General features: G+C 34.6%; 5 protein-coding genes and 1 pseudogene across 6 annotated transcripts; 4 read left to right on the top strand and 2 right to left on the bottom strand.

Moving 5' to 3' along the window:
- Window positions 1–409: 409 nt before the first annotated feature.
- On the bottom strand, window positions 410–5573 carry LOC146902904 (uncharacterized). Its single transcript, XM_085738156.1, has 2 exons — window positions 3087–5573; window positions 410–1195 (listed from the first exon to the last, which is right to left on the bottom strand). Exon 1 carries the CDS (start codon window positions 3798–3800, stop codon window positions 3147–3149), a length of 654 nt encoding a protein of 217 aa, XP_085594282.1. The 5' UTR covers window positions 3801–5573; the 3' UTR covers window positions 410–1195; window positions 3087–3146.
- A 3745-nt stretch (window positions 5574–9318) lies between these two features.
- On the top strand, window positions 9319–10584 carry LOC146902903 (stress-response A/B barrel domain-containing protein HS1-like). Its single transcript, XM_085738155.1, has 2 exons — window positions 9319–9478; window positions 10283–10584. Exons 1-2 carry the CDS (start codon window positions 9339–9341, stop codon window positions 10470–10472), a joined length of 330 nt encoding a protein of 109 aa, XP_085594281.1. The 5' UTR covers window positions 9319–9338; the 3' UTR covers window positions 10473–10584.
- A 2192-nt stretch (window positions 10585–12776) lies between these two features.
- Window positions 12777–13556, top strand: LOC146902902 (stress-response A/B barrel domain-containing protein HS1-like). Its single transcript, XM_085738154.1, has 2 exons — window positions 12777–13050; window positions 13273–13556. The coding sequence occupies exons 1-2, from the start codon at window positions 12911–12913 to the stop codon at window positions 13469–13471; spliced, it is 339 nt and encodes a 112-aa protein (XP_085594280.1). The 5' UTR covers window positions 12777–12910; the 3' UTR covers window positions 13472–13556.
- Window positions 13557–15546: 1990 nt separating this feature from the next.
- LOC146902901 (20 kDa chaperonin, chloroplastic-like) lies at window positions 15547–17933 on the top strand. Of its 2 annotated transcripts, none has more exons than XM_085738153.1 (6): window positions 15547–15605; window positions 15720–15912; window positions 16593–16772; window positions 16858–17013; window positions 17174–17251; window positions 17652–17933. In XM_085738153.1, the coding sequence occupies exons 2-6, from the start codon at window positions 15739–15741 to the stop codon at window positions 17823–17825; spliced, it is 762 nt and encodes a 253-aa protein (XP_085594279.1). In that variant the 5' UTR covers window positions 15547–15605; window positions 15720–15738; the 3' UTR covers window positions 17826–17933. The 2 variants fall into 2 exon arrangements, with proteins under 2 accessions (XP_085594279.1, XP_085594278.1); XM_085738152.1 differs by having other exon boundaries at window positions 15717–15912.
- A 1027-nt stretch (window positions 17934–18960) lies between these two features.
- Window positions 18961–20574, top strand: LOC146902900 (uncharacterized; annotated as a pseudogene).
- A 49-nt stretch (window positions 20575–20623) lies between these two features.
- ARF19 (auxin response factor 19) lies at window positions 20624–27611 on the bottom strand. Its single transcript, XM_085738151.1, has 14 exons — window positions 27332–27611; window positions 26800–27228; window positions 25755–25867; window positions 25561–25656; window positions 25368–25424; window positions 25081–25236; window positions 24884–24968; window positions 24461–24551; window positions 24176–24340; window positions 23881–24076; window positions 23645–23783; window positions 21598–23483; window positions 21303–21493; window positions 20624–21213 (listed from the first exon to the last, which is right to left on the bottom strand). The coding sequence occupies exons 2-14, from the start codon at window positions 26840–26842 to the stop codon at window positions 21033–21035; spliced, it is 3399 nt and encodes a 1132-aa protein (XP_085594277.1). The 5' UTR covers window positions 26843–27228; window positions 27332–27611; the 3' UTR covers window positions 20624–21032.
- Window positions 27612–27792: the final 181 nt, after the last annotated feature.

Raw genomic sequence — 27792 nt, 5'->3', positions numbered from 1 at the left:
CTTCATAACCAACATTATCACAATCATTTCTACAATATCCTTCGTGTCCAAAGTGATATTATTAGTTCTAAGGTATCGTTTAAACAATTGTGTCAATATCATTTAAAAGATAACATAATCGATCGTGTCATAAAACGATATGTATTTTTATAACCTATCTTTTAAACGTTCGTAACCAAATCATTTAAACGATCACAAAGACGATCAGATAACTTAATCGACCGTGTCCAGCCTGACTAAATGTCCGAAAGCATTGAGTTCTTGATTGATGGTGATTATCCAAGATTTAACAAAGGTGTCAAGTAAGACAACCTAAGATAGATTGATATTTTAGCTCTAGATTCAAGAGTTTGTGTCCAAATCATCTTGAATCTCATTGAAAGTATTAAGAACAAGAATAACAACAATATTGGATATAAAATATGCTAGAACCATATATAAGCTTAGATCAAAAGATTACATGTTAGCAAGTATCAAGTACCTCACATCCCAACAAAGGGTATTTAGCTACACATCATCATGGAAGCCTTGCAAGGATGGATTGAAAAGGAAGGATCCATTACACTTGTGATGTCTCAACAAAGGAATAAGAATCCAACTTCCAAAATCACTCTCACTCTATATGATCTAGCCTTATTTCTCTCTTAGATATTACAAGTGAAAAGCTAGAGAAAAACTTATGAAAAACTAACTAAGTTACTATCTAATTTCTCCTAATGAACTACTAGTATATATAATATATCAAGCCCAAAATATCTAACATAATATCTAAATAATATCTAACATAATATCTAATGGAATAGTAAATATCTAAAAGAGAGGTAAACTTTTATTTTAAAGGGCTGAGTTTTTACACCTACGCTAATAGCGTAAAATACGCTATTAGCGTGGTAGGTCGGCCTAAGCTCTGGCCAATTGGAGTGTGCCACGTTGGTCCTTGGCCCTGTTCTTCACCCTTGGTACGCTAATAGCGTAGTCCTCTGGAGCATTTACGCTACTAGCGTAATTTACGCTAATAGCGTATTTCTTCAAACCCAGATTCTGCTTCGCTCCAGGTACGCTAATGGCGTACCTCTCTGGACCAATTACGCTAATAGCGTGGAACACGCTAATAGCGAATTCTTCAAAACCAGCTTTTGCTAATTTGCACTTTTTCATGATTTTTGGTCTTTGCTCAGTGTCTTGAGGCTAATTCCTGCACAAAAGGATAGAGTAAGATATATAAAGCGTAATAAGGCATTTAACGCTTATTTCTCGGCTTTTCCTACAATAACTTGCAGAACAAGTAACAAAAAGTGCTTTAAAATATAACATGAATTTAACACTTTTATGATATTTATCACTCTCCCCAACTTAACTCTTTGTTTGTCCTCAAACCAAGGATTGAAAATCAAACAAGTTAATGACAAGACACAAGTACAAAAGGCTTTGAAAACTTTCTCAGATGAATGATTCAAAATGAATGCGTGTGCAAGGCTAAGTTTCCAACTAATTTAGAATTCTACTACTAATATGAGATGAGTCCTATGTACAAAGTTCATGCCAAATATTTCAAAACAATAATACATATATTCACGAACCACACCTAACACACTTCTTTGAAAGTAGATAAACAATTGAAAACATATATAAATGAGGGTTATGAACACACATCCGGCAATCAAGTTAACATTCCAATCAAGTTATGTGTCCATCCAAATATCGTTTCAAAAGGCATAAAAACATGGATCAAAAGGTCTTTGAGGGTTATAACTTGGCTTGGCTACAAAAGAAATGTCATATGTGGGGCAATTGAAATCAAAAAAGCCTAACAACTAGGAACATTCCTTGTATCAACCATAAAAATTCACAATCTTCTCTACCAATCATTACAAACCCTTGGTGTTCACATGAGATACACTTTGATCTTGACAACTTATTTTCTTTTTGGATTTTTCTTTCTTTTTCTCTTTTTCTTTTTCTTTTCATGTACACATTGTTTTTCTTTTCTTTTTGTATTTACAGCAACATGTTGTCTTGATCAAAGATAAAATTACACCATTATACTTGACATAAGATTTACATCTACCTTCTCTCCCCAACTTGAATCAACAAATACCCTATTTGAATGTTCCTCTACTCTAAGGCAAAAGGGACAATTAAACAATGAATTTTAGGGTTCAACCATTAAAAACATATCAGAGTCCTAAAGTGTGTCAAGAATGAACTGGATTTTTAAAACTTCAAGGGCAAATTCATCAAGCATTGTGCTTATGAATTGACAGTTCATAATTGAGGACTCCGATTCATTTGGCTCAAGTGGGTTAGCAAATACTCACTCTTCTCACAAGGTAGGTTATTTGTGGTCAAATAAGTTTCACTCATAAACAAAAATATGCCTTGATCACTTCCATGCCTTCACACAATTTAAAACAATTATTGGATTTAACATAAAACAACCGAGTTAAACAATGAATACCGGTCTCCTTGCATATGTACAAACATTTGAGGTTTCCTCACTTTTAGCTAGTACTAAGTGGTTCACAAACAAACATATTATTGCGAAGAACTAAATGAAATGAAATTTGCACAAAGTACTCGTTCCATATTCGAGTAAAAACCTAGAAAAACTGGAAACTTGTACCTTGGCTTTGCGCTTTTACCATAATTATGTATCATTACCAATCATCTGAGATTTGAGAATGAAGCAAGAGTGATACAAATGAAGCTTCCATGATTTTCAAAATAAAATGAAGTACTTAATCAACAAAAAATGCTAACACATTATTCAACATAAAACATAGTACTAATAAAACAAAATATGAGTCCATGTGCCAAAATGAAACAAACAACAGAAGCAAACTAGTGTTGAAAGGTATCAAGAAAGAAAACAAAAAACCAAACCATGCTTGCTCGCAATTGCGAGCTGATCTACTCGCAGTTGCGAGTTATGACCATATGCTCGCAGTTGCGAGCTGATTTTACTCGCCATTGCGAGTTGTGTCAGTTCAGGATTCTGCTCTCTGTTTAACTTCTGTTTTTGCTGTTGTGATGCATGCACCTGACTCCTAGACTTATTATGCATTTAAAACAGTAAATAAACTCACAAAATTGGGTTGCCTCCCAACAAGCGCTTGTTTAACGTCGTTAGCTCGACGCCTTTTTCGTTAGGGTGGCCAAAATGAGACGGACAACACATCATCCTTTGAAACCCTACGCTTTGGGAGGAATTCCATGAACTTTAGGTACAGCTGATGTGGAGTCCATGACCTCCTGAACTTTGGTTTGAACAAGGCGCAAATTTCATCAATGACCCGGTAAATTTCAGCCTTGCTCACTTTCTTCCCCTTTTGTTCAAATGTTTCTTCCTTGCTAAGTAACCGTTCCTCTACCACCTCTATCACTTCTCCATTATCAACAGTGTTGGCCACTTCAATATTTGACCTTTCTTGAGGAAGTTCGTCTTTGTGTGGTGCACCACATTCTTCTAATGTTGTAACTTCCTCATTTTGAACAACAACTTCTTCAACAATCTCTCCGACTCTCTCAAACATATTTGGATTATTTTCTTGTTCTCCAAGAATGGATTGATTGTTGGCTTGGTTATCCATGATTTGTGCTTGAATCAACTCAAGTTGAAGTGATAAATTCTTCAATCTTTGGCTGGTATCTTGCATGTTTATCATGGATTGTTGCATGAAGATGTTCAAAGTATTTTCTATCACCGAATATCTCTCATCTTCATAAGAACATTGTTGATATTGTTGATAGGATTCATACTTGGGTGGAGTATAGAAGTTGTTATAACCATGATCAGCCATGATTTTTTCTAGGTGATGATCTGAAACGGAAACAACTAACAAGAAACTTTTCTTTGTTTATCAAAGAGGGGTTAGTGGTAACAACTATTAAGTAAAAAAAAAAAAAAATTTACGAATTATGTACAAATGCTTAAAATGATAAATCAATCGTTCTATCTATGATATCTAAACACCAATCCCCGGCAACGGCGCCATTTTGATGTAGTAATTTTGCATCAAAAACAAGATAAGTATTTGTATCGTCTCCACAGGGATTAGTGTGACATCACGGATAGTTTAACATCAAATATCATTCTAAGTAAAAAGGGTGCAAAGTTTGGTTTAATTCTAACTAAACTAACTATATTACAAAAGTAAAAGAGGAGATTAATAAGGATTTAAACTTGTTAGGAGTAGAGTTTCTTAACCAAGCGTCACACATAACCTAATGATCAATACGAATTCTAGCTTCATAACCAACATTATCACAATCATTTCTACAATATCCTTCGTGTCCAAAGTGATATTATTAGTTCTAAGGTATCGTTTAAACAATTGTGTCAATATCATTTAAAAGATAACATAATCGATCGTGTCATAAAACGATATGTATTTTTATAACCTATCTTTTAAACGTTCGTAACCAAATCATTTAAACGATCACAAAGACGATCGGATAACTTAATCGACCGTGTCCAGCCTGACTAAATGTCCGAAAGCATTGAGTTCTTGATTGATGGTGATTATCCAAGATTTAACAAAGGTGTCAAGTAAGACAACCTAAGATAGATTGATATTTTAGCTCTAGATTCAAGAGTTTGTGTCCAAATCATCTTGAATCTCATTGAAAGTATTAAGAACAAGAATAACAACAATATTGGATATAAAATATGCTAGAACCATATATAAGCTTAGATCAAAAGATTACATGTTAGCAAGTATCAAGTACCTCACATCCCAACAAAGGGTATTTAGCTACACATCATCATGGAAGCCTTGCAAGGATGGATTGAAAAGGAAGGATCCATTACACTTGTGATGTCTCAACAAAGGAATAAGAATCCAACTTCCAAAATCACTCTCACTCTATATGATCTAGCCTTATTTCTCTCTTAGATATTACAAGTGAAAAGCTAGAGAAAAACTTATGAAAAACTAACTAAGTTACTATCTAATTTCTCCTAATGAACTACTAGTATATATAATATATCAAGCCCAAAATATCTAACATAATATCTAAATAATATCTAACATAATATCTAATGGAATAGTAAATATCTAAAAGAGAGGTAAACTTTTATTTTAAAGGGCTGAGTTTTTACACCTACGCTAATAGCGTAAAATACGCTATTAGCGTGGTAGGTCGGCCTAAGCTCTGGCCAATTGGAGTGTGCCACGTTGGTCCTTGGCCCTGTTCTTCACCCTTGGTACGCTAATAGCGTAGTCCTCTGGAGCATTTACGCTACTAGCGTAATTTACGCTAATAGCGTATTTCTTCAAACCCAGATTCTGCTTCGCTCCAGGTACGCTAATGGCGTACCTCTCTGGACCAATTACGCTAATAGCGTGGAACACGCTAATAGCGAATTCTTCAAAACCAGCTTTTGCTAATTTGCACTTTTTCATGATTTTTGGTCTTTGCTCAGTGTCTTGAGGCTAATTCCTGCACAAAAGGATAGAGTAAGATATATAAAGCGTAATAAGGCATTTAACGCTTATTTCTCGGCTTTTCCTACAATAACTTGCAGAACAAGTAACAAAAAGTGCTTTAAAATATAACATGAATTTAACACTTTTATGATATTTATCAGCCCCTTTAGGACTCGGGTAGGTCACGACCCATCCTACCAAAATAAAAAATTATAAGAGAAAATGTTAAAATATTCATGATTTTTTAATAAAATTACCTTGTGCCCCACCCTCTTGTCATCGCCGTACACTTAGTATCACATTTCAAAAATGTGTAGATAATTATACTGAATTTTCGAGATATGTAATTTAATTTTCTTATGGTCAACTTTATGTTTAATACTTTTTTTTTTCCAAGTAGTCTAGTGGACAGAATTCACCTTATAAGATGAATTGAACCTTTTGTAATACTTTTTTTTTTTTTCAAGTAGCCTAGTGGCTAGAATTCACCTTATAAGATGAATAAGTGGGGTGTCCAAGGTTCGAACCCCGGCCCCTGCATATAACAATGCATTGTCCCTGCCAACTGAGCTATGCTCACAGAAACTTTATGTTTAATACTTATTAAATTTAATTTATATATATATATATATATATATATATATATATATATATATATATATATATATATATATATATATATATATATATATGAGTTTATTTTGGTGACCGACCCGAATATTTTATTATGAGCCCCGCACCAAGTACATGTGGTTAGCAAAATTGTAATTTTAAAATCTCAATGGTCTAGTTTCTTATAAAAAAAAACCATAAACTAGATGCGATCTTTGAATTATTTTGTCTTAGAAAAATACTGCTATTTTTTTTTTTGAGTTACATATGTTTTTATCCTTATAAATATACTAACTTTTCATTTTAGTATCTTTAAAAATTTAGTTACACTTTTAGTCTCCAAAAAGTTTTTCATCACCACTTTTAGTTTATATTTATTAGTCAACTCAAGCCTTCATATTTTTAATGAAATTTTCAAAAAAAAGTTAGAATATTATGACAATCTCTAAAAAAATTAGATTTTTTTTTAACAAAACATGAATTAAATATAATTTTTTTTTTGTTCTAGGTGCTTAAAAATTCATATTTAATTGATGTTTTGTTAAAAAATCCTATCTTTTTTTTTTGGAAGTGATTGTCATAATATTTTACACATTTTTGGAAAATCTCATTAAAAAATATGAAAGATAGACATAAGTTGACTATAATGTAGGGACAAAAAATTGTAATAGAAAATTTTGAAGGACCTCTGTTGTCAAAGCGGAAATTCGGCGCGGCGCGGCCACCCCAAAAATTGACTCGGCGCGGGGTGCGGGCACGTAGCGGACGCTATTTCGGTGATGTGGACACTAATATATTTAATATTAAAATACTATATTGTTGAAAAAAAAATACTAAAATACCTTAAACATCGTTCAAAATTCATGAACTATTCCTAATTTGATGGAGAAGCGTAATAGTTAGGGTCTAAAAATTACAAAAATGACCCTTAAAATGGTTTTAAGTGAAAAGCGCTTGCGTTGACCCGCTTTGACTCGAATCACGCCCGCTTTATACCTGCAATTGCACCCGCTTCAGCAACTTTTTCCAAACGCTCCGCGTTGGAGCGCTGCATCGCTTTTTGCCGCGATCGACCGCTATTGACAACAGAGTGAAGGACTATAAATCTAACAAATTTTTTTAAGAAATTAAAACAAAATTAATATATTTATAGGGATTAAAAACACATTTAACATTTTTTTAGGGTTAATTATGTTTAAGGTCCCTATAAATAGGCGTGTTTCCAACATTAGTCCCTATTTAAATTTTATTAAATTTTTGGTCCCCAACGTTTTTGGCCGTTAGCAAATTTGGTCCCTACCATCAATTGTTGTTGATTGGGTTAACGGAGGCAAACACGTGGACGCCACATTTTTTTAACTAAACCATATCGTAAGACTGGGCCTTAACCCGACCCGATAACTGTAATGACCTGAACCAGACCCATAAATAAACCCAAGACCATTTGCTTCTTCCTCGTCATCTTGGCCATAACCCTCAATTCCCCACCTCATTACAATTGTCCATATCCATAGAAATCAAGGAAAAAAAATAGGATGCAAATCAAGCAAGGTGTATGAATGTTAATGATAATAAAAGAAGATGAAAACTGGCCATTTTGTTGTTGATCCATGGCCGCACCTCACACTTCCCTCGGTCCTTCACCAATCCTTCTCTCACGCTTGCGACACACCAACCACCCCTCACCCCCTTTCTATTCTTTTTCAAAATCGGAACTGTTATCGATTAAGGTTGGAAATTTTGGGTAAAATCGAAATTGTTCTTCAAACCTTAAAAATGCGTTAGAAGGACCTAAAAACCCAGAACAGTAATGAGTAACAACACAGATAAAAAAAACTCAGAAAAAATCATATCTTGACATCTACTTCGGATATGAGATAAGAGGAAGAAGAATCGCTTGAGATAGGGTCATCGTTTTAGGTGATTGGGTTCCTGTCACTGTGAATTTCACGGAAAGACGGAAAGCGGTGGTGAGATGGATGGATTACTGAAGAGATTGAAAGTGAAGGAGAAATTGGGATTTGGCATGTAAGGGCTTTCTGGGGGTAGTGAAAGGCATAAATTGTAAGGTTGGGAGGGACTCGAAGGAGAGGGAGGGAGATAATGGAGTTGGAAGTGATGGACGGTTGTGATTGAGTGAGAGAGGATGCTTGTGTTTCCTTTCCTAATTTATTATAATTAAAAATTAAAATGAAATAAATAATATCAAATTTTTTAAAATATTGTTTTACCAAGTTATATGCCATGTCATTAAATGAGTCTGTGTGACATCCTACTTGTTCATCTACATGTCAATTCTGCTTGTCCAGTCAGCAAAAATTTTACGGCAGGGACCAAATTCGCTAATGGTCGAAAACATTGGGGACCAAAAATTTAATAAAATTTAAGTAGGGACTAATGTTGGAAACGCGCCTATTTATAGGGACCTTAAACATAATTAACCTTTTTTTTTTTTTTAAGATTTAACCATTTTCCTGTTCTATGGAAAATATCCTAGTCCAAGAAAAATAGTGGTAGTAACCGAAAATACTTGGCTGACATTGTGGTTGGTGATATTAGTCAACTACAATGTCACAAGTGTACAAAGAAATAAAAAAATATTGTGAAAGAAAAAGAAGAAAAACACTTGTGACCAATGTCACAATATCACCAATTGCAATGTCACTAAAGTGCTATCGGTAGTAAGACCATCTCCATTGAGAGGGTCTTAACTATTTAAGACCCGATACCTATTAGGTACTCCAACGGGGATAATTTTTTTTCAAGGTCTTATAAGACCTGGGGTCTTACTACCCCCACTTTTAAGCAGGATCCGCACTTTTTTAATATTAAAAAAGTGAAATATAATGATATAAAGTTAGGGAAATGTTAACCGATGCCCCCGGGGCACCGGTTAAGGAAACAAATATAATAACATCGCGTTGGAACTTGTGCAATCAACTCATGAAAAGTTTGAAAAATATTACTTTTAATTTTAAACTTTCTTTTTTTGGGTTCCTTAACCAGTGCCCCGGGGGCACCGGTTAACAAGACCCATAACGTTATTGATAGTTGATTAGTGGGTCCCATTTAAGAAGTTTGTGTGAGATTTGGATTGGAGTGATTAAGTGCTTATTAGGTACCACTATTAAAAAATTATAAATAAGTGATGTGTACACGCGGATCCATTTAAGAACAAAAAAAAAATAGGTGTCTCCATTGTAGATGCTCTAACTGAGTAGCAAGTGAGAAGTGGGAAGCCAATAAAAAAGAGAAAGAAGTGAAATAAACGAAACTCGAGAGAGAAGAAGAAAAGAAATGGCGGAAGCAAAAGGAGCATTGAAGCACATAGTGATCGCAAAGTTCAAGGATGAAATCTCTCAAGAGAAGATTGATGAACTCATCAAGGGTTATGCAAATCTCGTCAATCTCATCCCGCCCATGAAGTCATTCCACTGGTATGGAACCTCCTTCATTCATTATGTACTATTATTTCTTTTTCTTGCAATTCAACAACCCACTTAGATCAGCGCAAATATCATCAATTTCTTTGCAAATTACAAATTGATGCTGCAAAAAATGGACTCATTTCACAAAAGATTGAATTTTTAGTAAATTCATTTAATAATTGGGGTTTCCCAAGTAAGATTAGGAGAATCAGTGGAACATATTTGGGGTTATTTCACAATTTTTTTTTTTTTTTAAAGTTTTTGAGTGAAATTGAAGTATTAGAAGATTAAGATCTATTAAATTTCTGCATTTTATCCTTTTTTGCCATCTGTTGTTTACATAAGTGATTATGGTAATTGACAATTTGACATTAGTCTCAAAAAGACTAGGGAAATGGATTACCAAGTGATATTTACAATAGATAAAGCCTAATGTAATAGATTAGTTTTAGTTATAATCTAATGAAAACTATATCTTGTCATGTTTTGATATACAGTTTAATTTTAAGCTTATACTACATATGTTTAAGCTATTTTAATAAGAAAAGATAAAATTAAGTCATACAGTTTTGGTACAAGTTATAAGCTGTTTTGATAAGCTATCCTGGAGAGCTTATAGAAATAAGTTGTAAACAACTTATGAAAATGTCAAAAGCTGTTTCCATAAGCTCTCCCAAACAGTCTCATAAGCGCTTAATAGTTGATAAGTTCTAATAAGTCAATCTAAACTGACCATTAGTGGCTATGATTACAACATTTCAAAGCTTAGCAATATAATATCTATATATTTATGTTATCTTTTATTGTGTATAGGGGGACGGATGTAAGTGCTGAAAACCTGCATCAAGGTTTTACTCATGTATTTGAATCAGCCTTTGAGAGTGTGGAAGCCATTAAAGAGTATGTGGCTCATCCTGCACATGTTGAGTATGCAAATTTGTTCCTTTCCAACTTGGAGAAAGTGATTGTAATTGATTATAAGCCCACCATCGTTAATCTTTGATTTATTCAGTTGACTTATGGTAGTCGTTGACTGCTAGCTAGTATTCTGTTAAAAATAAGCCATTGTTGAACTGATTTCCTTTATAAATAAATGGCTTTTGTTTGCACTATAATGATCCTTGTCACATTTGAGTGTTTTTCTCTGCTTATAACGTAATTGCTTATTTTAATTTTGATGACCGTAGACCGTAGAAAACTGATTGACAGGACAATGCATTGTTGAATTACTCCAAAATTTAGAATTAATAATGTATTACCTCTACACATATAAAATGAGTTTTTAGTTGGGTCGTATGAAGAAGTTGAGTAAGGGATATTACCAATCTGATTGGTGTGTTTGTTGACTTTTATAAAAAACAAAATTGCAGGCAGTTTTTGAAAGAAGTTGGACTGGGGATTTTTTTTTCTCTATTATTTTTATTATTATCAATCTGGATTGTTGGCTTGTTATATTAAAAAGAATGAAAAATATTCACTTAAAATAAAAGAATGAAAAATGGTTTTTCCAAACATGGTTTTCCTTCGAAATATAGATCTATGAAGGCATCAAGTTAGTTATAACATATCGAAATTCCAACATAGTAGTATATATGTTATGCCTAGATTAAGACATCAAAATTTTAGTTTGTAATACAATATTTTAACCGGAGCTTGTCGACAGAGAGAATATTTTGTTATGGGTTTAATTGATATGCACAGTCAGTGTAAAAATGTTTTAAAAAGTTTTACACATGTATTCAATGGCATTATCATTTAGGATGGATAGCCGATGCGTTGCTCAAACGTTTGGTACTGATGAAGGAAGAAGAGAAATTCAATAGAGGTGGTGGAGAATATTATTCCAAAGGGGTGGTTGAGGTATAGTGCACTTGTATCTGGAGATAAATATTCTATTGGAATTTAGGATAATTTGGAATAGGGTTGGAAGTGGTCGGGTTTACTTGGTAAAGAAGGCCTATGAAGTTCGTTATAGTGTTAAGTAGTAGTAATGAGTCGTTCCGGGTGGATATCTGGGGTCCTTGCTTAGAGTAGTGTGAAATAGGCTCCCACCTACGGATAACCTTGATGTTAGGGAACTCAACTTGGATTCATCGTTGCGTTGTGTGGGAGGGTGTAGTGAAATTGAATCAGCTAATCACTTATATTTCAGCTGTGGTCGAAGCAGTTGGTGGACTTTTGACACAGTTTGTAGGTTTGAGACTTTGAGTTGTGTAGGAGGTCCAAATTCTATCGTGCAAAATTCTACAATCGAAAGCAAGAAGTTTTGTTATACCACTGACTAAATGGCTCTCCAATCCATTGTTTTGTTTAGGAGCTATCAGTTCGAATTGAAAGGAAGATAGGTTCTCAGATTGGTTTTGTGGCAGTGTTAGGAATCCGTTAATCTCTTATTAATTTAGCCACATAGCCATCTGATTTTGGGGTGAAATGGCTCCAATCATCAAAATGGAACTTACATTTTATGAATTGTTGCTGCTTTATATCTCTATCTCGAGCAAGCCTGGGTTGGGGCGCTGCTGCAGGTTTTCAGCATAGTGGCAGACTCTGCCTTTTAATGGTCTTGTTGGATCCTACCTCGTATATTCTTTTGTTATTTCATGTAAGGTAGTGGTGAATGTTGATAGGTGAATTGCATCGGTGATATCTAGTGATATGCATGTGGAATGCTTTGGGGTTTCTCTCTCACGATAACAGTGCAATGAAAGCTTCATAATTTAAGATAAATATACAGTGAAGATTAATGAGTAGAATAGAAATATGTTATATCACAAAAATTATATCCCTGCTTGATCCATGTAGCATACTTTACTTGAATAATGTTTGGTTGTTGTTATTCTGTTGCATGTGAAAAAAAGTAATATTATCAATATTCCACTTTATTGTTTTGATTCTTAAAATATCTTCACAATTATTCACATTATAAAAAAAAATTATTATCATTATGTCTTTTTTTTTAGAGGATTATGTCACTTGGTTGTCTTTTGTGTTTTAATTAAAAGATATATTTATTTATATTTATTCAAATGGATAGAATATAACGAAAACACCACAAATTCAATGTTGCTAACAACCGAAAATGATAATTTTGTGATCTAACTCATATCACCAAAATTAATAGTATAAAACGACAACATGTGTATAAATGTGACAAAATAAAATGATTGGAATATGTAATGTGATGTCCAAATAATTGACCGAATATGTAATTGATAAGAATTGATTTGTTCCATCTAAACTAAATGAACACCACAATCAGAGAAAAAAAATCAACCAATGTCACGTTGGGATGACAAACAAACAACACCGCACACATTTAAGATATTTGTGAAAACCAGGTTATTTTTGTTAAACAAGACAAAAAGAAACACTGCAATGCACGAGGTAAGCATCTTGTAGTATACAGCTATTTTAGGAGGGAGCAAAGTGAAAGAGGAGGAAATGGAGGAAGCAAAAGGAGTAGTGAAGAACATAGTGATTGGAAAGTTCAAAGATGAAATCTCCCAAGAGAAGATTGAGGAACTCATCAAGGCCTTTGCCAATCTCGTCAATCTCATCCCACCCATGAAGTCATTCCATTGGTAAGATGAAACTTAAACTTAAATAAGTTACCGACAAAAGCAGTCTAGACTATGATTTTAAGTCTAATTTTTTGTCTAAACCAAAACTTAAAAAACTTAATTTAGTTATAAATACTCCCTCGTCCACTTAGCGAAAATCGCTGGTATTAAAACAAATTATTTGAAAAACAAATTTGTCTGAAATATGTTTCAATTTTATATATACATGTCTTATTTTTTTAGGAATTGTTGTTGTACTTTCCTTATTATTTGTTACCTGAATCAAGGATTTACTCATTTCTTTGAATCAACATTTGAGAGTGTGGAAGCCATTGCAGAGTATGTAGCTCATCCTGCTCATGTTGAGTATGCAAAGTTGCTCGTTCCTTGCTTGGAGAAAGTGCTGGCATTTGATTATAAGCCCACCATCGTTAACCTTTGAATCCGTGACTACTAAGTTATAGCACGGTTAAAAATATAGATTGTTTTCAAAGCCATATAATTTCATGGATGATGTTCTTATTGTATTGGCTCTGCTTCTTTCCTTCTTTTTGTTTAAAAAATGAATAAATTGATTCTCCGTCTAAATAACTTTGTATGCACCATGATGCTCCTTCTCATCATCGATTAAGATTCAATGACTTTAGAAGGGAAAAGTCAACGTGACTTTATTTATCACGATGATTTTTCGGTCTTGAAATTACTAAATCTCAATCATTCTTGTTACATGTTGAATGTTTTTCTCCTTTTACAACGGAAATAATCGTTAATTCACTCCAATAATTTCAAAATTAATAATGATTTACCTTTACCCAAGTTTAATTTTGATTTGAGTCGCATGATGAAGTTGGAAGGGAATACCAATCTGATTGTTTTTCGAATAAATATTTATTTGATAGGTTCTATTATAATTGTCACGTTTGAAAAAAAAACATTGTTCTAGAAATTGTTACTTATAATTTTTAATATTTGATTATTTATTTTCAATCATAATATATCTAGTTAATACTATGTATGTATCACCCCCTTCAACAAAAAAAAAATGTATGTATCACTCACAAATTATTATTTTTCACGTTGCCTTTATGATATATAACGGAGATCATTGGATGATTAATAAGGTTAATTTGTTAAAATTATTTTTCTATTTCCTTCATTTTTAACTTTGCGTTTTAAAATCACTCGCAATTTGCATTTTATAATAATAAAGTCAAAAACACAAAGTGCTTTCATAAACATTAAAATCAATATCAATTTCTGCTTTCATTCAAATAAAGTTGTGCATAACCACTATTGCGACTATTATTTGAACCTATGTTTCAAATTTGAACTTAGACATACAACGTAGAATTGCAAATTTCTTTCTATTGGAACATTGGGTATGCAGAATTGATGAAGGGCACCAAAAGGGAATGCGAATTGATGAAGAGCGGCGAAGGAAAATAATGAACTGTAATAACCAAAACAACATTGAATGCATAATTGATTCTAACAAACCCAAAGGCTATGATTTTATTTTTTTTTTGGGTACAAAAGGCTATAATTTCTAACTTCAAAAAAGAATTATTTTTGGAGATGAGAATTGATTTCGAAATGTTGAACAAAACATGTGCGAATTATTGGCTTTCACTTTTGAGACTACTAGAAGCGCTTTCAAACTTTATACATAAAAAAAAACCAAGAAGCACTTTCAAAATAAGAAGTTGAACCTAACAAAGGCTGATAATACATAGCGTTGTACCGAATGTAACAACCGTTGTTTACCACTATTGTTTTTTTAATTAGTTAAAAGGAACTTACAAAACTATCTTTCTATTTAAAATTGGTTTAAATAACGACAAAAATATATTTTGATAAAAAAAAAAAACTAGTGGGTGTCGGTTGTTTATTTATTTCATAGAGAACATTTGTTTCACAAACTCAAAAATTATTTCTAGGAACAAATACTCAGAAAATATAAAGAGAAGAGTTTTATTCTTGAGTATTTCTATTAAAAACTATTTAGTACACTCTTGAATATTCTTAGAAAATTGGAAGTTATTTTTTTTATTTTTAAAAAGCATACAAAAATTCATGGGAACCCACTTTCTCATCCTCTAACTCGAGAATAATTTCACTTAAATGTTAAAAGTTATGAGAAGTTATTTCATTCTTAGAACATTGATACCAAAAATATAATGATTTCTCAATATAGTAACAAACATGTGTATACTCATTTCTTCCTCAAAAAAAAAAAATGTGTATACTCATTTCCTACCCACGTATTCACATGAATGTAAATCTTAAACTTAAAACAAACGTCCTTTTATTGTCTTGATATTTTTAGGTTGGAATAAGTTAACATTGGTATTTGAATAAGATTGTATTTTGTCTCTTCTATTCTTAAAAAAAAAAAAAAAAATTTTATTTATTTATTTATTTTTAAAAAAACAAAAAAGGAAACAAACCAAGATGTCTAGAAGCCTCCGTCTATCTAATCCGTCACCCAATAAAACCCAAATCTATCTTAGGGTTTTTATCCTTTCACGTTTCTTCCCATTTTGTAAGCTTCGTTCGTGGCACACTTTGTTGATAAGGTACACTCTATCCTTTAACCTAATCTTAGAATCAATACCGCACTTTACATTTTGTAGAAATGCGTAGCGTCAAATGATCCTCGTAGATTAATTCCATTTTCAATTTTTTAGCAGTTAAGAACAACACATTTCAATGGCGACTACTCAGCTTACTGCTTCATCGATTTCTACGAGGAACCTTTCTTCCTTTGAAGGATTGCGAACTTCCGCAATTCATTTTCCTCGTAACAATGCTAGAATTGGTATTCTTACACAAAGGTCGTTCCCGTCTATTGTTGTTAAAGCCGCCACTGTTGTTACCCCCAAGGTATTATTTTTATTTTTTGGGTCATGGATTTTCTTCATTATCTGCGGCAAAATTATTCTTTTCAGTAGTATATTATGATAAAATAGAGTTAAATTGTTTTTGTATATGCTGCTATAAGTTGTGTTTATAAGCTATCTTGGAGAACTTGCGAAATTAAGTTGAGAAACACTTATGAAAAGTGCCATAAGCTATAAGCTCTTTCAAACACCCACTCAAGTGCATTATGAGATAGTTATCACACAAGTGCATTATCTTACGAGTGCCCCTTAGTATAAGAGAAAATGTACAATTTGTGAGTAGATAGAGAAAGCGAAGCTACAGCGAGAGATCAAAGTAGGAGTTAGAAAGAGTGAAAAATTCATTTGCAACTAAATTTCAGACCAATAAAAAAAAAGGGCAACCCGGTGCACTAAAGCTCCCGCATACGCGGGGTCCGGGAAGGGGGTCCCACCATTTTTGAATATTTTTCAGACCAATATTTATGAATATTTTTCGTACAGAAGAACATTATCTTTTTATTTCGTAAGCGAAATAGCAGACTATTGATATACATTTCATCTTGAATTAACATGTTCATTGATATACATAAGCCCTGTCCCATGGGATTATTTCTAGTGTTTTTACTTCTACATTTTACAATTCAATGCTGCATGCGCCTTATTAGTAATTTCATCTTGTAGCATACAACTGTCAAGCCACTAGGTGATAGAGTACTGGTAAAAATCAAGGATGCAGAAGAGAAAACTCAGGGTGGAATTTTGCTGCCATCAACTGCTCAATCAAAGCCTCAAGGGGGTGAGGTAGTTGCTGTTGGAGACGGGAAGACAGTTGGGAAGAACAAAGTGGACATTAGTGTGAAGGTGAGTGATGCCACTAGCTTATGGAATCCTTTAAGCCTTGGTCTTTCTTTTATTTTGGATTTATGTAATGTATTTCTCTTTACAGGCAGGTGCACAAGTTGTGTACTCAAAGTATGCAGGAACTGAAGTGGAGTTCAATGGTTCAAAACATCTTATACTGAAGGATGATGACATCGTTGGTATTCTTGAAACCGAAGAGGTCAAAGATCTTAAACCCTTGAATGACAGAGTCTTGATAAAGGTGTGGAACTTTTCTGAGATTTGATTATTTCGATGCTCCAGTTGTCTTGATGATCTGCCCATTTAATTATTTGTCTTAACCATATTTTGCATTAAGGTGTTACGTTTAAAGGCAATATTATATCTGAATATTATACATGCCTTTAATTATGATGCTGCAGGTTGCAGAAGCTGAGGAAAAAACTGCTGGTGGTTTGTTGCTCACGGAAGCAACCAAGGATAAGCCATCCATTGGCACGGTAAGCTTTTCTATTCTCCTTTTTTTGAAACAGTATACTTAAAAAGTAACACCACTCTTCTAAAAGAGGGCAATGTTATATCGTATGAAGGGAAGGTCACAAGAATTGCAAGAATGTGATTTGGGCTGTTTTCAAAAAATTAAAACAATGGATGGTCTGGTGAAAATGAACGCATTAGATACTGTCGTGCATTTAATTTTTGTGTTCCTGTAGCAACTAGCATTATCCCTTAAGACGGTAGAATGTGTTGATGACAGTTTAACTGATGCTTATTTTTATTTATTGCTTTAGCTCAGGTCATTGGTTTGGTTCTTACTTGCTTAGCTGTAACATTGTTTTGATCGAGTAGTTTTGGTCCTAGGTATGTAAATAACCATTCTACTCCTTTTGGATGTAACAGGTGATAGCTGTTGGTCCAGGGCCTGTGGATGACGAAGGCAACAGAAAACCATTATCCATTTCACCCGGGAATACAGTTTTGTACTCCAAATATGCAGGGAATGACTTCAAAGGCAAAGATGGTTCTGACTATATTGCTTTGAGAGCCTCAGATGTCATGGCTATCCTCTCTTAATTTTGGCTATTTTCTGTTGTAGAACCTAAATTTTTGTGGTGTTGAGGGAAATTGTCAATTTTTTATTTTGCAACGAGGCTTGAAATATACTAGTTGATTGCAGCTCTATCTATTCCTTGCACAATCTCTGTTGCATCTGTGTTTTGTATTATTGTCAACGGCTTTTCACCTTCTCATGGTTTTCAATGCATACACTCAGCAGCTGATTTCCAACGAGAACAGTTTTTTTTACATATATCCAGATGGATGTTTAGTAAATTATTGTGCTTGAAATCGAATCATATGCATGTTTGATCGGTGAAATTATATTGATACAATCGAGCATAAGAAAACATGATACTCCCTCCGTTTCACAATACTTATCAATTTTGAAGAAATTACACATGCCAAGTAATCAAATGAATGTTGTCATTTTTTATGAAATTCTGTGTTTTTTCTATAATACCTTTACTCATATATTATTTCATTTTATTATTTCTCTCTACAATAAATAGGTAAGGGTATTATTGATAAACCAATAATTAATGTTGCATTGAAACTTGAAAGTGACAAGTAAAGTGAAACAAAATTATTCTTCAAAATGGACAAGTATTGTGAAAATGTGGGAGTAATAAATTTAATTAGAAAGCTTTGAAGTAAAATCAATACAAAGAGTCATTGTAAAAAAAAAAAAAAAACAATACAAGAGTCTAATACTAAAATGAAGAGTAATTATTTTTTCAAACTCTGTAAAATACTCCCTCCGTTTTATAATGAGTATCGTTTAAGGTTTTGGTACATAGATTAATAAATGGAATGAAATAATAATTAGACATAACACTTTTACTAAACTGTCCTTACTCTATAAGAAAAAGACAAACTTAAAGTTGCATTAAAAATTGTAGAAAAGTTGGAGTATTTATTGAGGGTAAAGTTGGAAGTTATAAATTAAAGTTGTATTGAAAATGTAAAGTGACATTCATTTTCAAACAAATTTTTTTGGTTAAAGCGACACTCATTTTAAAACCGAGGACTAATAAAGTTGATTTTAATTCTTCAAAAAAAAAATCAATCTATCACTTGGATAGAGCTAACCAGAAATTGACGCGCAGTATGGCCAACATTAGAAAGGTTGAAAAAACTGAGCTTTTCTACGTTCATATTGAAATGTTGTTAATTTGTTGTACGTAGGGTTTTGTGGTAACGATGAACGATCAATCTCAGATGATGATGAATTTGAACCAGATGATGAATCCTCCGCCTCCTCAGGTAATTATCAACCAATCTCAGCAACAACAACAACCTCAGTTACTCTCTCACCAACCGCAGATGAAGATGATGACTCAGAATCAACAACAGCTTCCTCCTCCGATGATGACCCGTGGTGGTGGATATAATAACAAGGTTTGGTCTTCAACAGCAGCTTCCTCTGGATCCTAACATGAAATTTCAGAACCCTAATATCAAACCTAATTTCCTTAATTCCAAGCCGGGACGAAGTAATAATAACAATAACTGGAAGGGAAAGAAGGTTAGCGACAAGCGCAAAGATATTAGGAGAATGGAAAAACCCAACCAAACTATTCCAAATAATATTGTTGGTTACCAACCACCTACTCTTCACGAGTTACAATCTCAGAATCGTTTGAAAGCGCGTAAGTTTTACCCTAAGAAGAAGTTTAATGCTAGATTTGCTCCTTATGCCCCTAGGAATACCACTTCCTTTATTATTCGTGCTAAGAAATCCGGTGGTATTGCATCGCTCGTGTCACCTTGTCCTGTGACTCCCGCGGTGCTGCCTACACCTATTTTGTCTCCTTCTAGGGAGATGTTGGGAGACATGGCGAAGGAAGAGTGGGGTGTGGATGGATACGGGTCCATGAAGGGTTTGATTAGGCTGAGAGATGTTCATGATGATGAAGATGATGAGGATGGTGGTAGTGGGTCGAGTGAGAGTGATGTGGAGGAACATGTGGAGGTAGAAAGGAGGCTGGACCAAGATTTGAGCAGGTTTGAGATGATTTACCCTAACTATGGAGGTGGTGACTATAATAATGTCTTAAGAGAATAGGGTAGATGATCAGGATTCTCATATAGCACAATTGGAGGAAGAGAATCTGACATTGAGGGAGCGTTTTTTCTTAATGGAGAGGGAGTTAGGGGATCTGCGAAGGAGGATGCTGTTTCTTGAGAGGCAAAACCAGGCTGTGGTTGAAGATGTTAATGAGGAAGTGGTGGAGAATGGGTCTGATAATGAAAGTGAAGGGGGGTCTGATGTTCCTGTCATGGGAATTGAGAACAATGTTGAGATGGTTGATTCAATGCTGGAAAGTGGGAGAAATGAAAACATTGAGGCCAATGTTGCTGTTAAGTTAGAAAATGATGGAGTATCAGAAGCTGAAGGTGTAGATGATGTTTTTATGGAAGAGTCTGTTCCAAGCGAGGTGGTTTCAAATCAGGATGAGATTAAAAGCAATAAATTGGGAGGTGGCTTTATGTTTGATGATGTGAAGGAAGAGAAGGATAAGCAGAAAAACGAGTTAGCTACACAACAATGTTTGACAGATGAAGGTTTTGCCAAGGAAAACGATCTTGTGAATCGAAAAGAGTGTGGCGATGAAATGATCGATAGAAATGACGATTGAAAACCGAAGAAGAAGCAAATGAAAGTATAGATGGCTTAGTGAGTGAGACGGATGAGTGCAAGAATCAGATAGTTGGGAAAAATTCAGACACTGCCAGAGATGTTTCCATAACTGCTGCATGAAAACAGTGTAGACTACACTTTGCACAAGAGCAAGAATTGGCATGCATACTAATTGTATAAGTAATCATTAGATACCTCATTTCTGTATATAACTTTAACCATCACTTTACATAGAGGTAAATAAAAATCAATCTCACACAAGAACCATCATATAATACAGTAGCTACCTATACTGTTGTGATGCGAAAATAAAAAATGAAAAAAATCCTAATACAAAAGCTGATTCCAGGGTAGGATCTGTAACTGTAACATTAGTAATAAATCTAAACTAAACTTCTCACCGTGTAATGATAGGAACAAAGGTGACAGTTTGTGTCAACTGCATCATTTGCAATGAATATGTCACCTTTCCATTAGAGATGTATAATAGAAGAACCAACCAGATGTTTTAAAGGTTTGAGTTGGCTCTCTACCACTCAATGAGTGAGTTGACTGCCACAAAATGTCAGTATTTGACATCCTCACCTATTGAATGAGGCTGCAGAGTTATCATCATACTGTCCCCTCCATGCATTGCCACTATCTGTCCCACTGGATGCTTGATTTGGGATTGTAACATTACCTAAATCCCCATCCAAACTCATTTGCTGCACCTCAGCAGATGACAATATCTTTATACTCTGAACACAACTTACAAATTCCCTGCAAGAGGTTATAAGTAGATGGTCAAGAAAACAAACTAAATTTGCAGAAACAGTAGCCTACAAACAGTTAAGGAAATGACTACTTACTCCCAAGGATCATCACCAACAAGAAGGATGTCATTTTCATGATCCACGTATACTAACTTCCAGTCAGTCCTTTGAGGATCTTCTAGTTGCCCTTCAATCCCAAACATTCGTGCTAAATCATACCGGAGTTCATCATATCCCTTGTAACGGGTGACGTCAATACATCTTCCAACAGAGCCACGCTTTTGAACCTACACAATTTGAATAGCATTTGAATACATGATCTAAAGAATAAATTAAAACATAACAGGCAATGCTAAAAAATTAGATCTGCAGTCGTCGTAGAATGACAAACCTTAGTATATGTTCGCATTCGTTGATTTTGGTTTGCTCGCAAGCCATTGTTCAAAACCCCAGAAGCATCATTAATGCCAACATCATTTGAGCAACCAGGCTTAAAAGACATGTCTGGCAATCCAAATGACTGTGAGCTGATGTCAGCAGTGGACAGTTCGGTTTCAATGTCTCTTGGAGCACCACCATAATTAGACAACAAATTTTGAAGATCTTTTTGAGAGTCAAAACCCCTTGAAAGCATAGTATCAGACATTAGACCATCAAGATTAGAGTCAAACGTAAGATTGTTTCGAGGGTTCGATTGGACATCCCCTTCCATGCAGAAGTTGGATAGTGGCAAATTTTGTTGAATGTTGCCAGGATCCAGACAGTATGATGTTCCAGAAGAAGCTTCCAGTTGATCAGTAGTTGTCCCTTTATACTTTCGCTGGTCAGATCCTTTTACATTTGAGAACTCATGTTTGATATGCATGTCAGACTTACTCTGAAGGTCCTGTATCAGATTACTGGTTGGCTCCACTGCCAAGATCCCTCCTATTGTAGTGGGTACTTGTTGATTTCTTTTCAGGAGGTTTGGTTGAGTTATCTGGCAGTTATTAGTAGATGGCGATGTTGAGCATGATGGAGCCTCTCCATCTGTAAGTGTAGAGGGAACTCTAGTAATTGTGAGTGGCTTCTGTGTATTTCGGGTTTGATTCACAGAAAGCTGTTGTGATTGCATAAGAGATGAAGAAGACAAATTGTTGCTGTTGAGAAGCTTCTCCGTTGAAAATGCATTATTACCAAACTGTTGATTGTGATGTTGGGATATAGGAAGCTGAGGTAATTGCTGGTTTTGTTGGTTAGTATTTTGTTGCTGCAGAAGCTGAGATTGCAAAAGTGGGCTAGACGTCGAAAGAAGTTGTTGTTGCTGCTGCTGCTGCTGCTGCTGCTGCAATTTTTGCAAAAACTGTAGCTGCAGTTGTTGCTCCGAGGTGTTTTGTTGAGACATTTGAGTCGCTGAAAGATTTGGTTGCATCCTCTGTGGCTGGCTTTGTTGAAGCACCTGCAGTGAAGATTGTTGTGATTGTGTCTGTTGCTGCTGTCTCTGTAAGATACTCGGTTGCTGGTCTATCTGTTGATGAAATTGTGAGTCATGTGGTATGGATGTCAGTGGGAATGCATTCTTACTTGCTGTTTGGATACTTTGCTGGTGTGGGATACTTCCCTGGAGCAACTGCTGTTGTTGCTGAAGCTGAGCGTAAGCTAGTGGTTGCGGCTGTTGAAACTGATTTGTAATCTGCTTAGAAGCAACTACACCATTATTTATAATAGCCTGTTGAGATGACTGTGGCTGTTTCTGTAGCTGCTGAGTAATTTGTTGTTGTAGCAGTGTCAGGTTTTGTGATTCAGGCAGCTGCTGTTGCCTTTGTTGCTGGAACTGGTTCATTGGTATTTGTGCCAATGACTGCAGCTGCTGTTGCTGTTGTTGTTGCTGAAGCTGCTGCTGTTGCTGTTGTTGTTGCTGCAGCTGCTGCTGCTGCTGCTGCTGTATCTGTTGTTGTTGCTGAGGCCATGATGTTGGGGACTGTTGCAATTGGTTGATTTGATTGGGTAAATTAGGTTTGTTAAATTGAAGATTTGGCGCAGAGAGGGCTGGAGCTTGGAAACTTAATAATTTGGATGGGTCGTCGGTGCTAAGATTACCATGCAGAGTATTAGACGAGAGCATGGATGGGAAACATCCTGATTGAGCACCTGAAAACTGATTTTTCTGCTGCATGCTCATCCACTGCACTAAACTCAAACCAGGGAAAACTGAACTTGAGGCATCCTTCATGCCAAAGTCATCTCCAAGCCAGGGCATAGCTCTCTTGAAAGAATTTTCTACATCGGACCCGTCATCTGCAAAACAAGACTAAACATTTAACACAAGCGACTTGATTTCACTTTCTTAATGCCAGGTCGTTAATTCTAAGAACAATGAAATTATTGGAGAACCAATGACATGATAGCAAGAACTTCACAATGAAAGCTTAACTAATTAAGACTGCAACTCTTACTACCTGGCATGCCAGGGTGGCCGGGGAAGTTTTGCCTGAAAAATGGAGGTGGACAAATATAGAAAGGAGTCACTACTGGTTCAATATCCCAAATCGAAACTCTACTTGGGCGTTCACCAGCTGTCGATTCATCCCATCCAACCTGTAAATAGTCCGAAAATAATTGCTCCAATAAGCTCATGAAGAAGTTCGGTATTAGTACATCAAAACAAGTACTATAATACACCTTTTAATAATACCTGAAGATTGCGCCATTGTGAATTTTTCCATCGGACAGGATCCAAGTCACTAATTCCTGTAACTGTACCCATGTATCTACGTACTCCAGACTCCTCTGTTTCAAACATCATTCTAAATCTCATTCCAAGAGACACTTGAGTGTACATGGCTTTGTTATACTTGGCCAATGGAATAACAAATTCGGAGGGGCTGGCCCTGTTAAATTGACCGTTTTCTGTAAGAGACTGTCACAAATATTTCGATGGATGCTATTCCATATTATGTATGATAATACACATACATGCCAAATAGTACCTTGGATTGTAATATATAGTAAATGGACTGTTATTTGCAGCAGCATGAGCGGCAGCAGCTAAAATGCCAATATGCATACTGTCACTGGATATTACTGATGAAGAAAGCGCTGGCTGCTGTCTATTAGCGCGCCTCAAGCCTAGAAGAAGGTGTTGTTTTTCATCTCTAAAAGTAATCAACAAAAATTTGCTCAGAAACTGTGGTTAAAAATTCTCTGAAATTCCAACACAAGATATATATATATATATATATATATATATATATATATATATATATATATCTTACCTGATAAAAAGAACAGAATCTCCAGCAAAAAGTCTCTTTGTGCTGATAAATACACTCCATCCAGTAGTCAACAGATGTCTCTTTGGTTGCCCTGTAGCCAATGTTCAATCAATTTCAGCATTCAAACTTCATAACACATAAATTACACAGCTTTATATTTGTATATTGGTCAAATCATTTACAAGACGGTTCTAAGATTATTGAAAAAAAATTCTTCTGTATGGACAGTCTCAATTTTTAGCATGTGCTTCATTTTTACAAAAGTGATGTCATTGTCATACCAATAACAAGATAATATATACCTACAGGGTTTAGAAAGATAGAATGTAAAGGTGCGTCAATAAAGCATACAATATACTAATGATTATATATGAATGTAAGATGGCAATGAATGAAGAATATCTAAAATAAAAGTGGAAATACCTCTATAAATATGTCTAAACGCCCATGTATTGTCATGCAGATCTTTAGCAACAAGCTCCTGAGCGGGAGGTTGCATTGAAAAATCCTATCAAAACACTTATGGTCAGCATAGACAAGAAAAACCAAAAGGGATCAGATAAAGCTCTACCAAATTTTGCGAAAATGAATCAAGAGATATGAGAATGTTGTATACACACCAAAGGTGGGAATATTTTCTCAGCTGCTCTACGAGGAACAGAAAATCCACCATGAGTGCTTGTGTCACTAGCAGTTAGAGTTTTGCAAAAGAATTCGGTAGGTTGACGGTTTTGTTTGAGACCAAAATCTGATGCCAGTATTGCGTCCTTGTCATACTGCAGAAGAGACAAATGAGACAATCTTTTGTATAGTTACTCATCATTTGCTTGGAAGAGGATGTCAAAGAAAAGTAAGGAACTAAACATGCGACGCAATAACAAATTCTCAAACTGAAGAGGGAACCTACTTTGTTTACAGGTTGAAGTGTCATTTGCGCGTAGACCTCGTCAGTTTCAGGATCAGCCTGCTCCAAAATAAACAAAAACACCAATAAATCACAAGTTGATGGAATATAAATCATAAACTGTATATAAGTAATTCTTCTTCACAAGTTTTCATTATTGCATAACAGCCACATCACAAGCGGAAAATGCACCTACATGCAGGGCAACATTGTGAAGCATGCAAATCAACTTGGATGGAAGATTGGGGTAACTGGGTATGAAGTCGGTCTGTTTTTGCATGGAAGCCGCAACCTGAAAGTTAAAGTAGTCAAAGGAGACTTCATCAGCAACCAAAATACAGAAATATGAATCACATGACGCTCATAGAATTCATCGCTTATGAAACATACTTGCTCGCTGTGTCCTTGAGGGAAGTAAACCACAAGACTTCCAACGGGTGGCAAAGAAACCAAAGGTCCAGCACAAGCATGCCATAATTCTGAATTGATCGTCTTCCTTTCCCCTAGTGTCAAAATAAACATAATGTTACTCCTTTGAGCAGACGTATACAGATATGCTTTCTCTTTATTTGTACGATTAGACAGAAAGAATAAAGACTTAACTATAGAAGCCATGTTTTATAAAACACAATAAAATGCAGTTTCAAGAACTCAAAGAAACACAACTTCACGGAGAAATATAAAAAATACAAAGAAACAAAGTTCTTCAGTGCCAAAAAGAGAAACAGATCTTGCATTATTAGTAGCATATTATCAGTAGATCCATAAAGAATATGCTGAGAAGGTCATCAAATTCAGGTGAAAATCCTTTTCTTTTTCAAATTCTGACTACATACAAATCAGAATCAGATTCTCACAGAAAGCTACCACACAAACATATGAATGCTTTTCCTTCTTCCAATGAAACTAAGACAGCAACAATTGACCATTTTTCACAATTTGCTGTTACTACACTCTATCGCAAACCAAACTAATATGCTGCTTTTTCAAAATACATAAACAAATCACACACGGACATTAATCAAAAGCAAATTAGACTTTTACTTCAATTCAGAAGAGAATAAAATGTGACATAAAGAACAATGAAAGGAAAAAATATACAACGATTAAAGACTAATGACATGAACCAAAATTACTCAAATCATGGTGAATTAAGAAAAATTAAAGTAAACATCAGTAACAAGAGAATTGAGAAAGAAAAAAGTTCCCTTCATCAATTTTCAGAAGAAAAATTAGTCAATTATTGCCTTCATCACATCAAATAAAACCATATGCACATTTTTTTTCCTCCATAAAAAAGCTATTAAATCAATTCAACAACATACAATTAGCATCTTCCTTGAAAGTAATCAAGTAACTGAGCAGGATCATGTTTGATTGGAAAAATAAATAAATAGAAAACAAATGCTCAAATAGATAGAAAGAGAGAACACACCTTCTCCTGAATTGTTCATGTAACCATTGTTTGGAGCCTTCATTATGACCTAAGAAAACAAAGAAGACTCCAAACAAATTCAACACCTGGTTTTTTCTAGTTACAAGATTTGAACTTGTTGCTCAAGTATTCCACACAACAAGACAATATAGTATTAACTGCAATTCATGGAGTTGAAAAACCTCCAAACAAACACTGCCTACAGCAAATTCATCCACTAATATCCAATAGAATCAACAAAAATATGACCCTTTTACCCTTTTCTCTGAAATGCATCCAATTACTAACTTCACTTTCCTTCACACAGCACAAAAGGGTGTCCAATAATCCAATAAATAATCCTAAAAATGGAATTTTTTTATAGTTGGAGAAACCCAAACGCCAAAAAAATCCAACTTTTTCAGCTTAAAACATCTGCATCAGCAAAATCTGTGCAGAAGAAGAACTATTTCAATAACAGCAAACACCAAACAGTAATAAAAAAAAAAAGATGAACCAAAACAAAAAAAAAGAGCACTTTGCAAAAACTTACCCTCCTAGATGAATCAACCCAAGAAACATAATCATAGTATTTTTGTGTGGACACATGAAGAGAGAAAAGTGTCCCAAAAAGGGTAGGTAGGTAGGTAAATAGTGTTTTTGTGGGGATTGAGAAAACAAAGGATGAAGAAGGTTGGGATCAAAGAAGAACTAACTTGTTTGTGACAGAGAACAAAACAAAAGCAAAACAGCTTTTTATTTTTCTTCTGGTCTGTGTGTAAACTGAGCAAAGCCGACACGAAATATGGTTAAAATAACAACCAATGAAGGTTACAATATAAGCAGAAATACATAGTATATGTATATTAACTTTGCTTAATTCCCTTTACTTTTTATAACTAAACTTTACACCCTCCGGTCACTAATATAAGCAAAAGTTAACATTTTAGATTCATTCATTAAATGATATATGTGGTCTATAATAAAGACTATATACATCATTAATTGAATGAA

This window comes from Medicago sativa, chromosome 8 (assembly GCF_051527215.1).
Source record: "Medicago sativa cultivar Bolivia chromosome 8, Bolivia_mono, whole genome shotgun sequence".
Classification (NCBI taxonomy): Eukaryota; Viridiplantae; Streptophyta; class Magnoliopsida; order Fabales; family Fabaceae; genus Medicago; species Medicago sativa.
The sequence above is the reverse complement of the archived record's forward strand: the minus strand, read 5'-3'. Positions and strand labels throughout refer to the sequence as shown.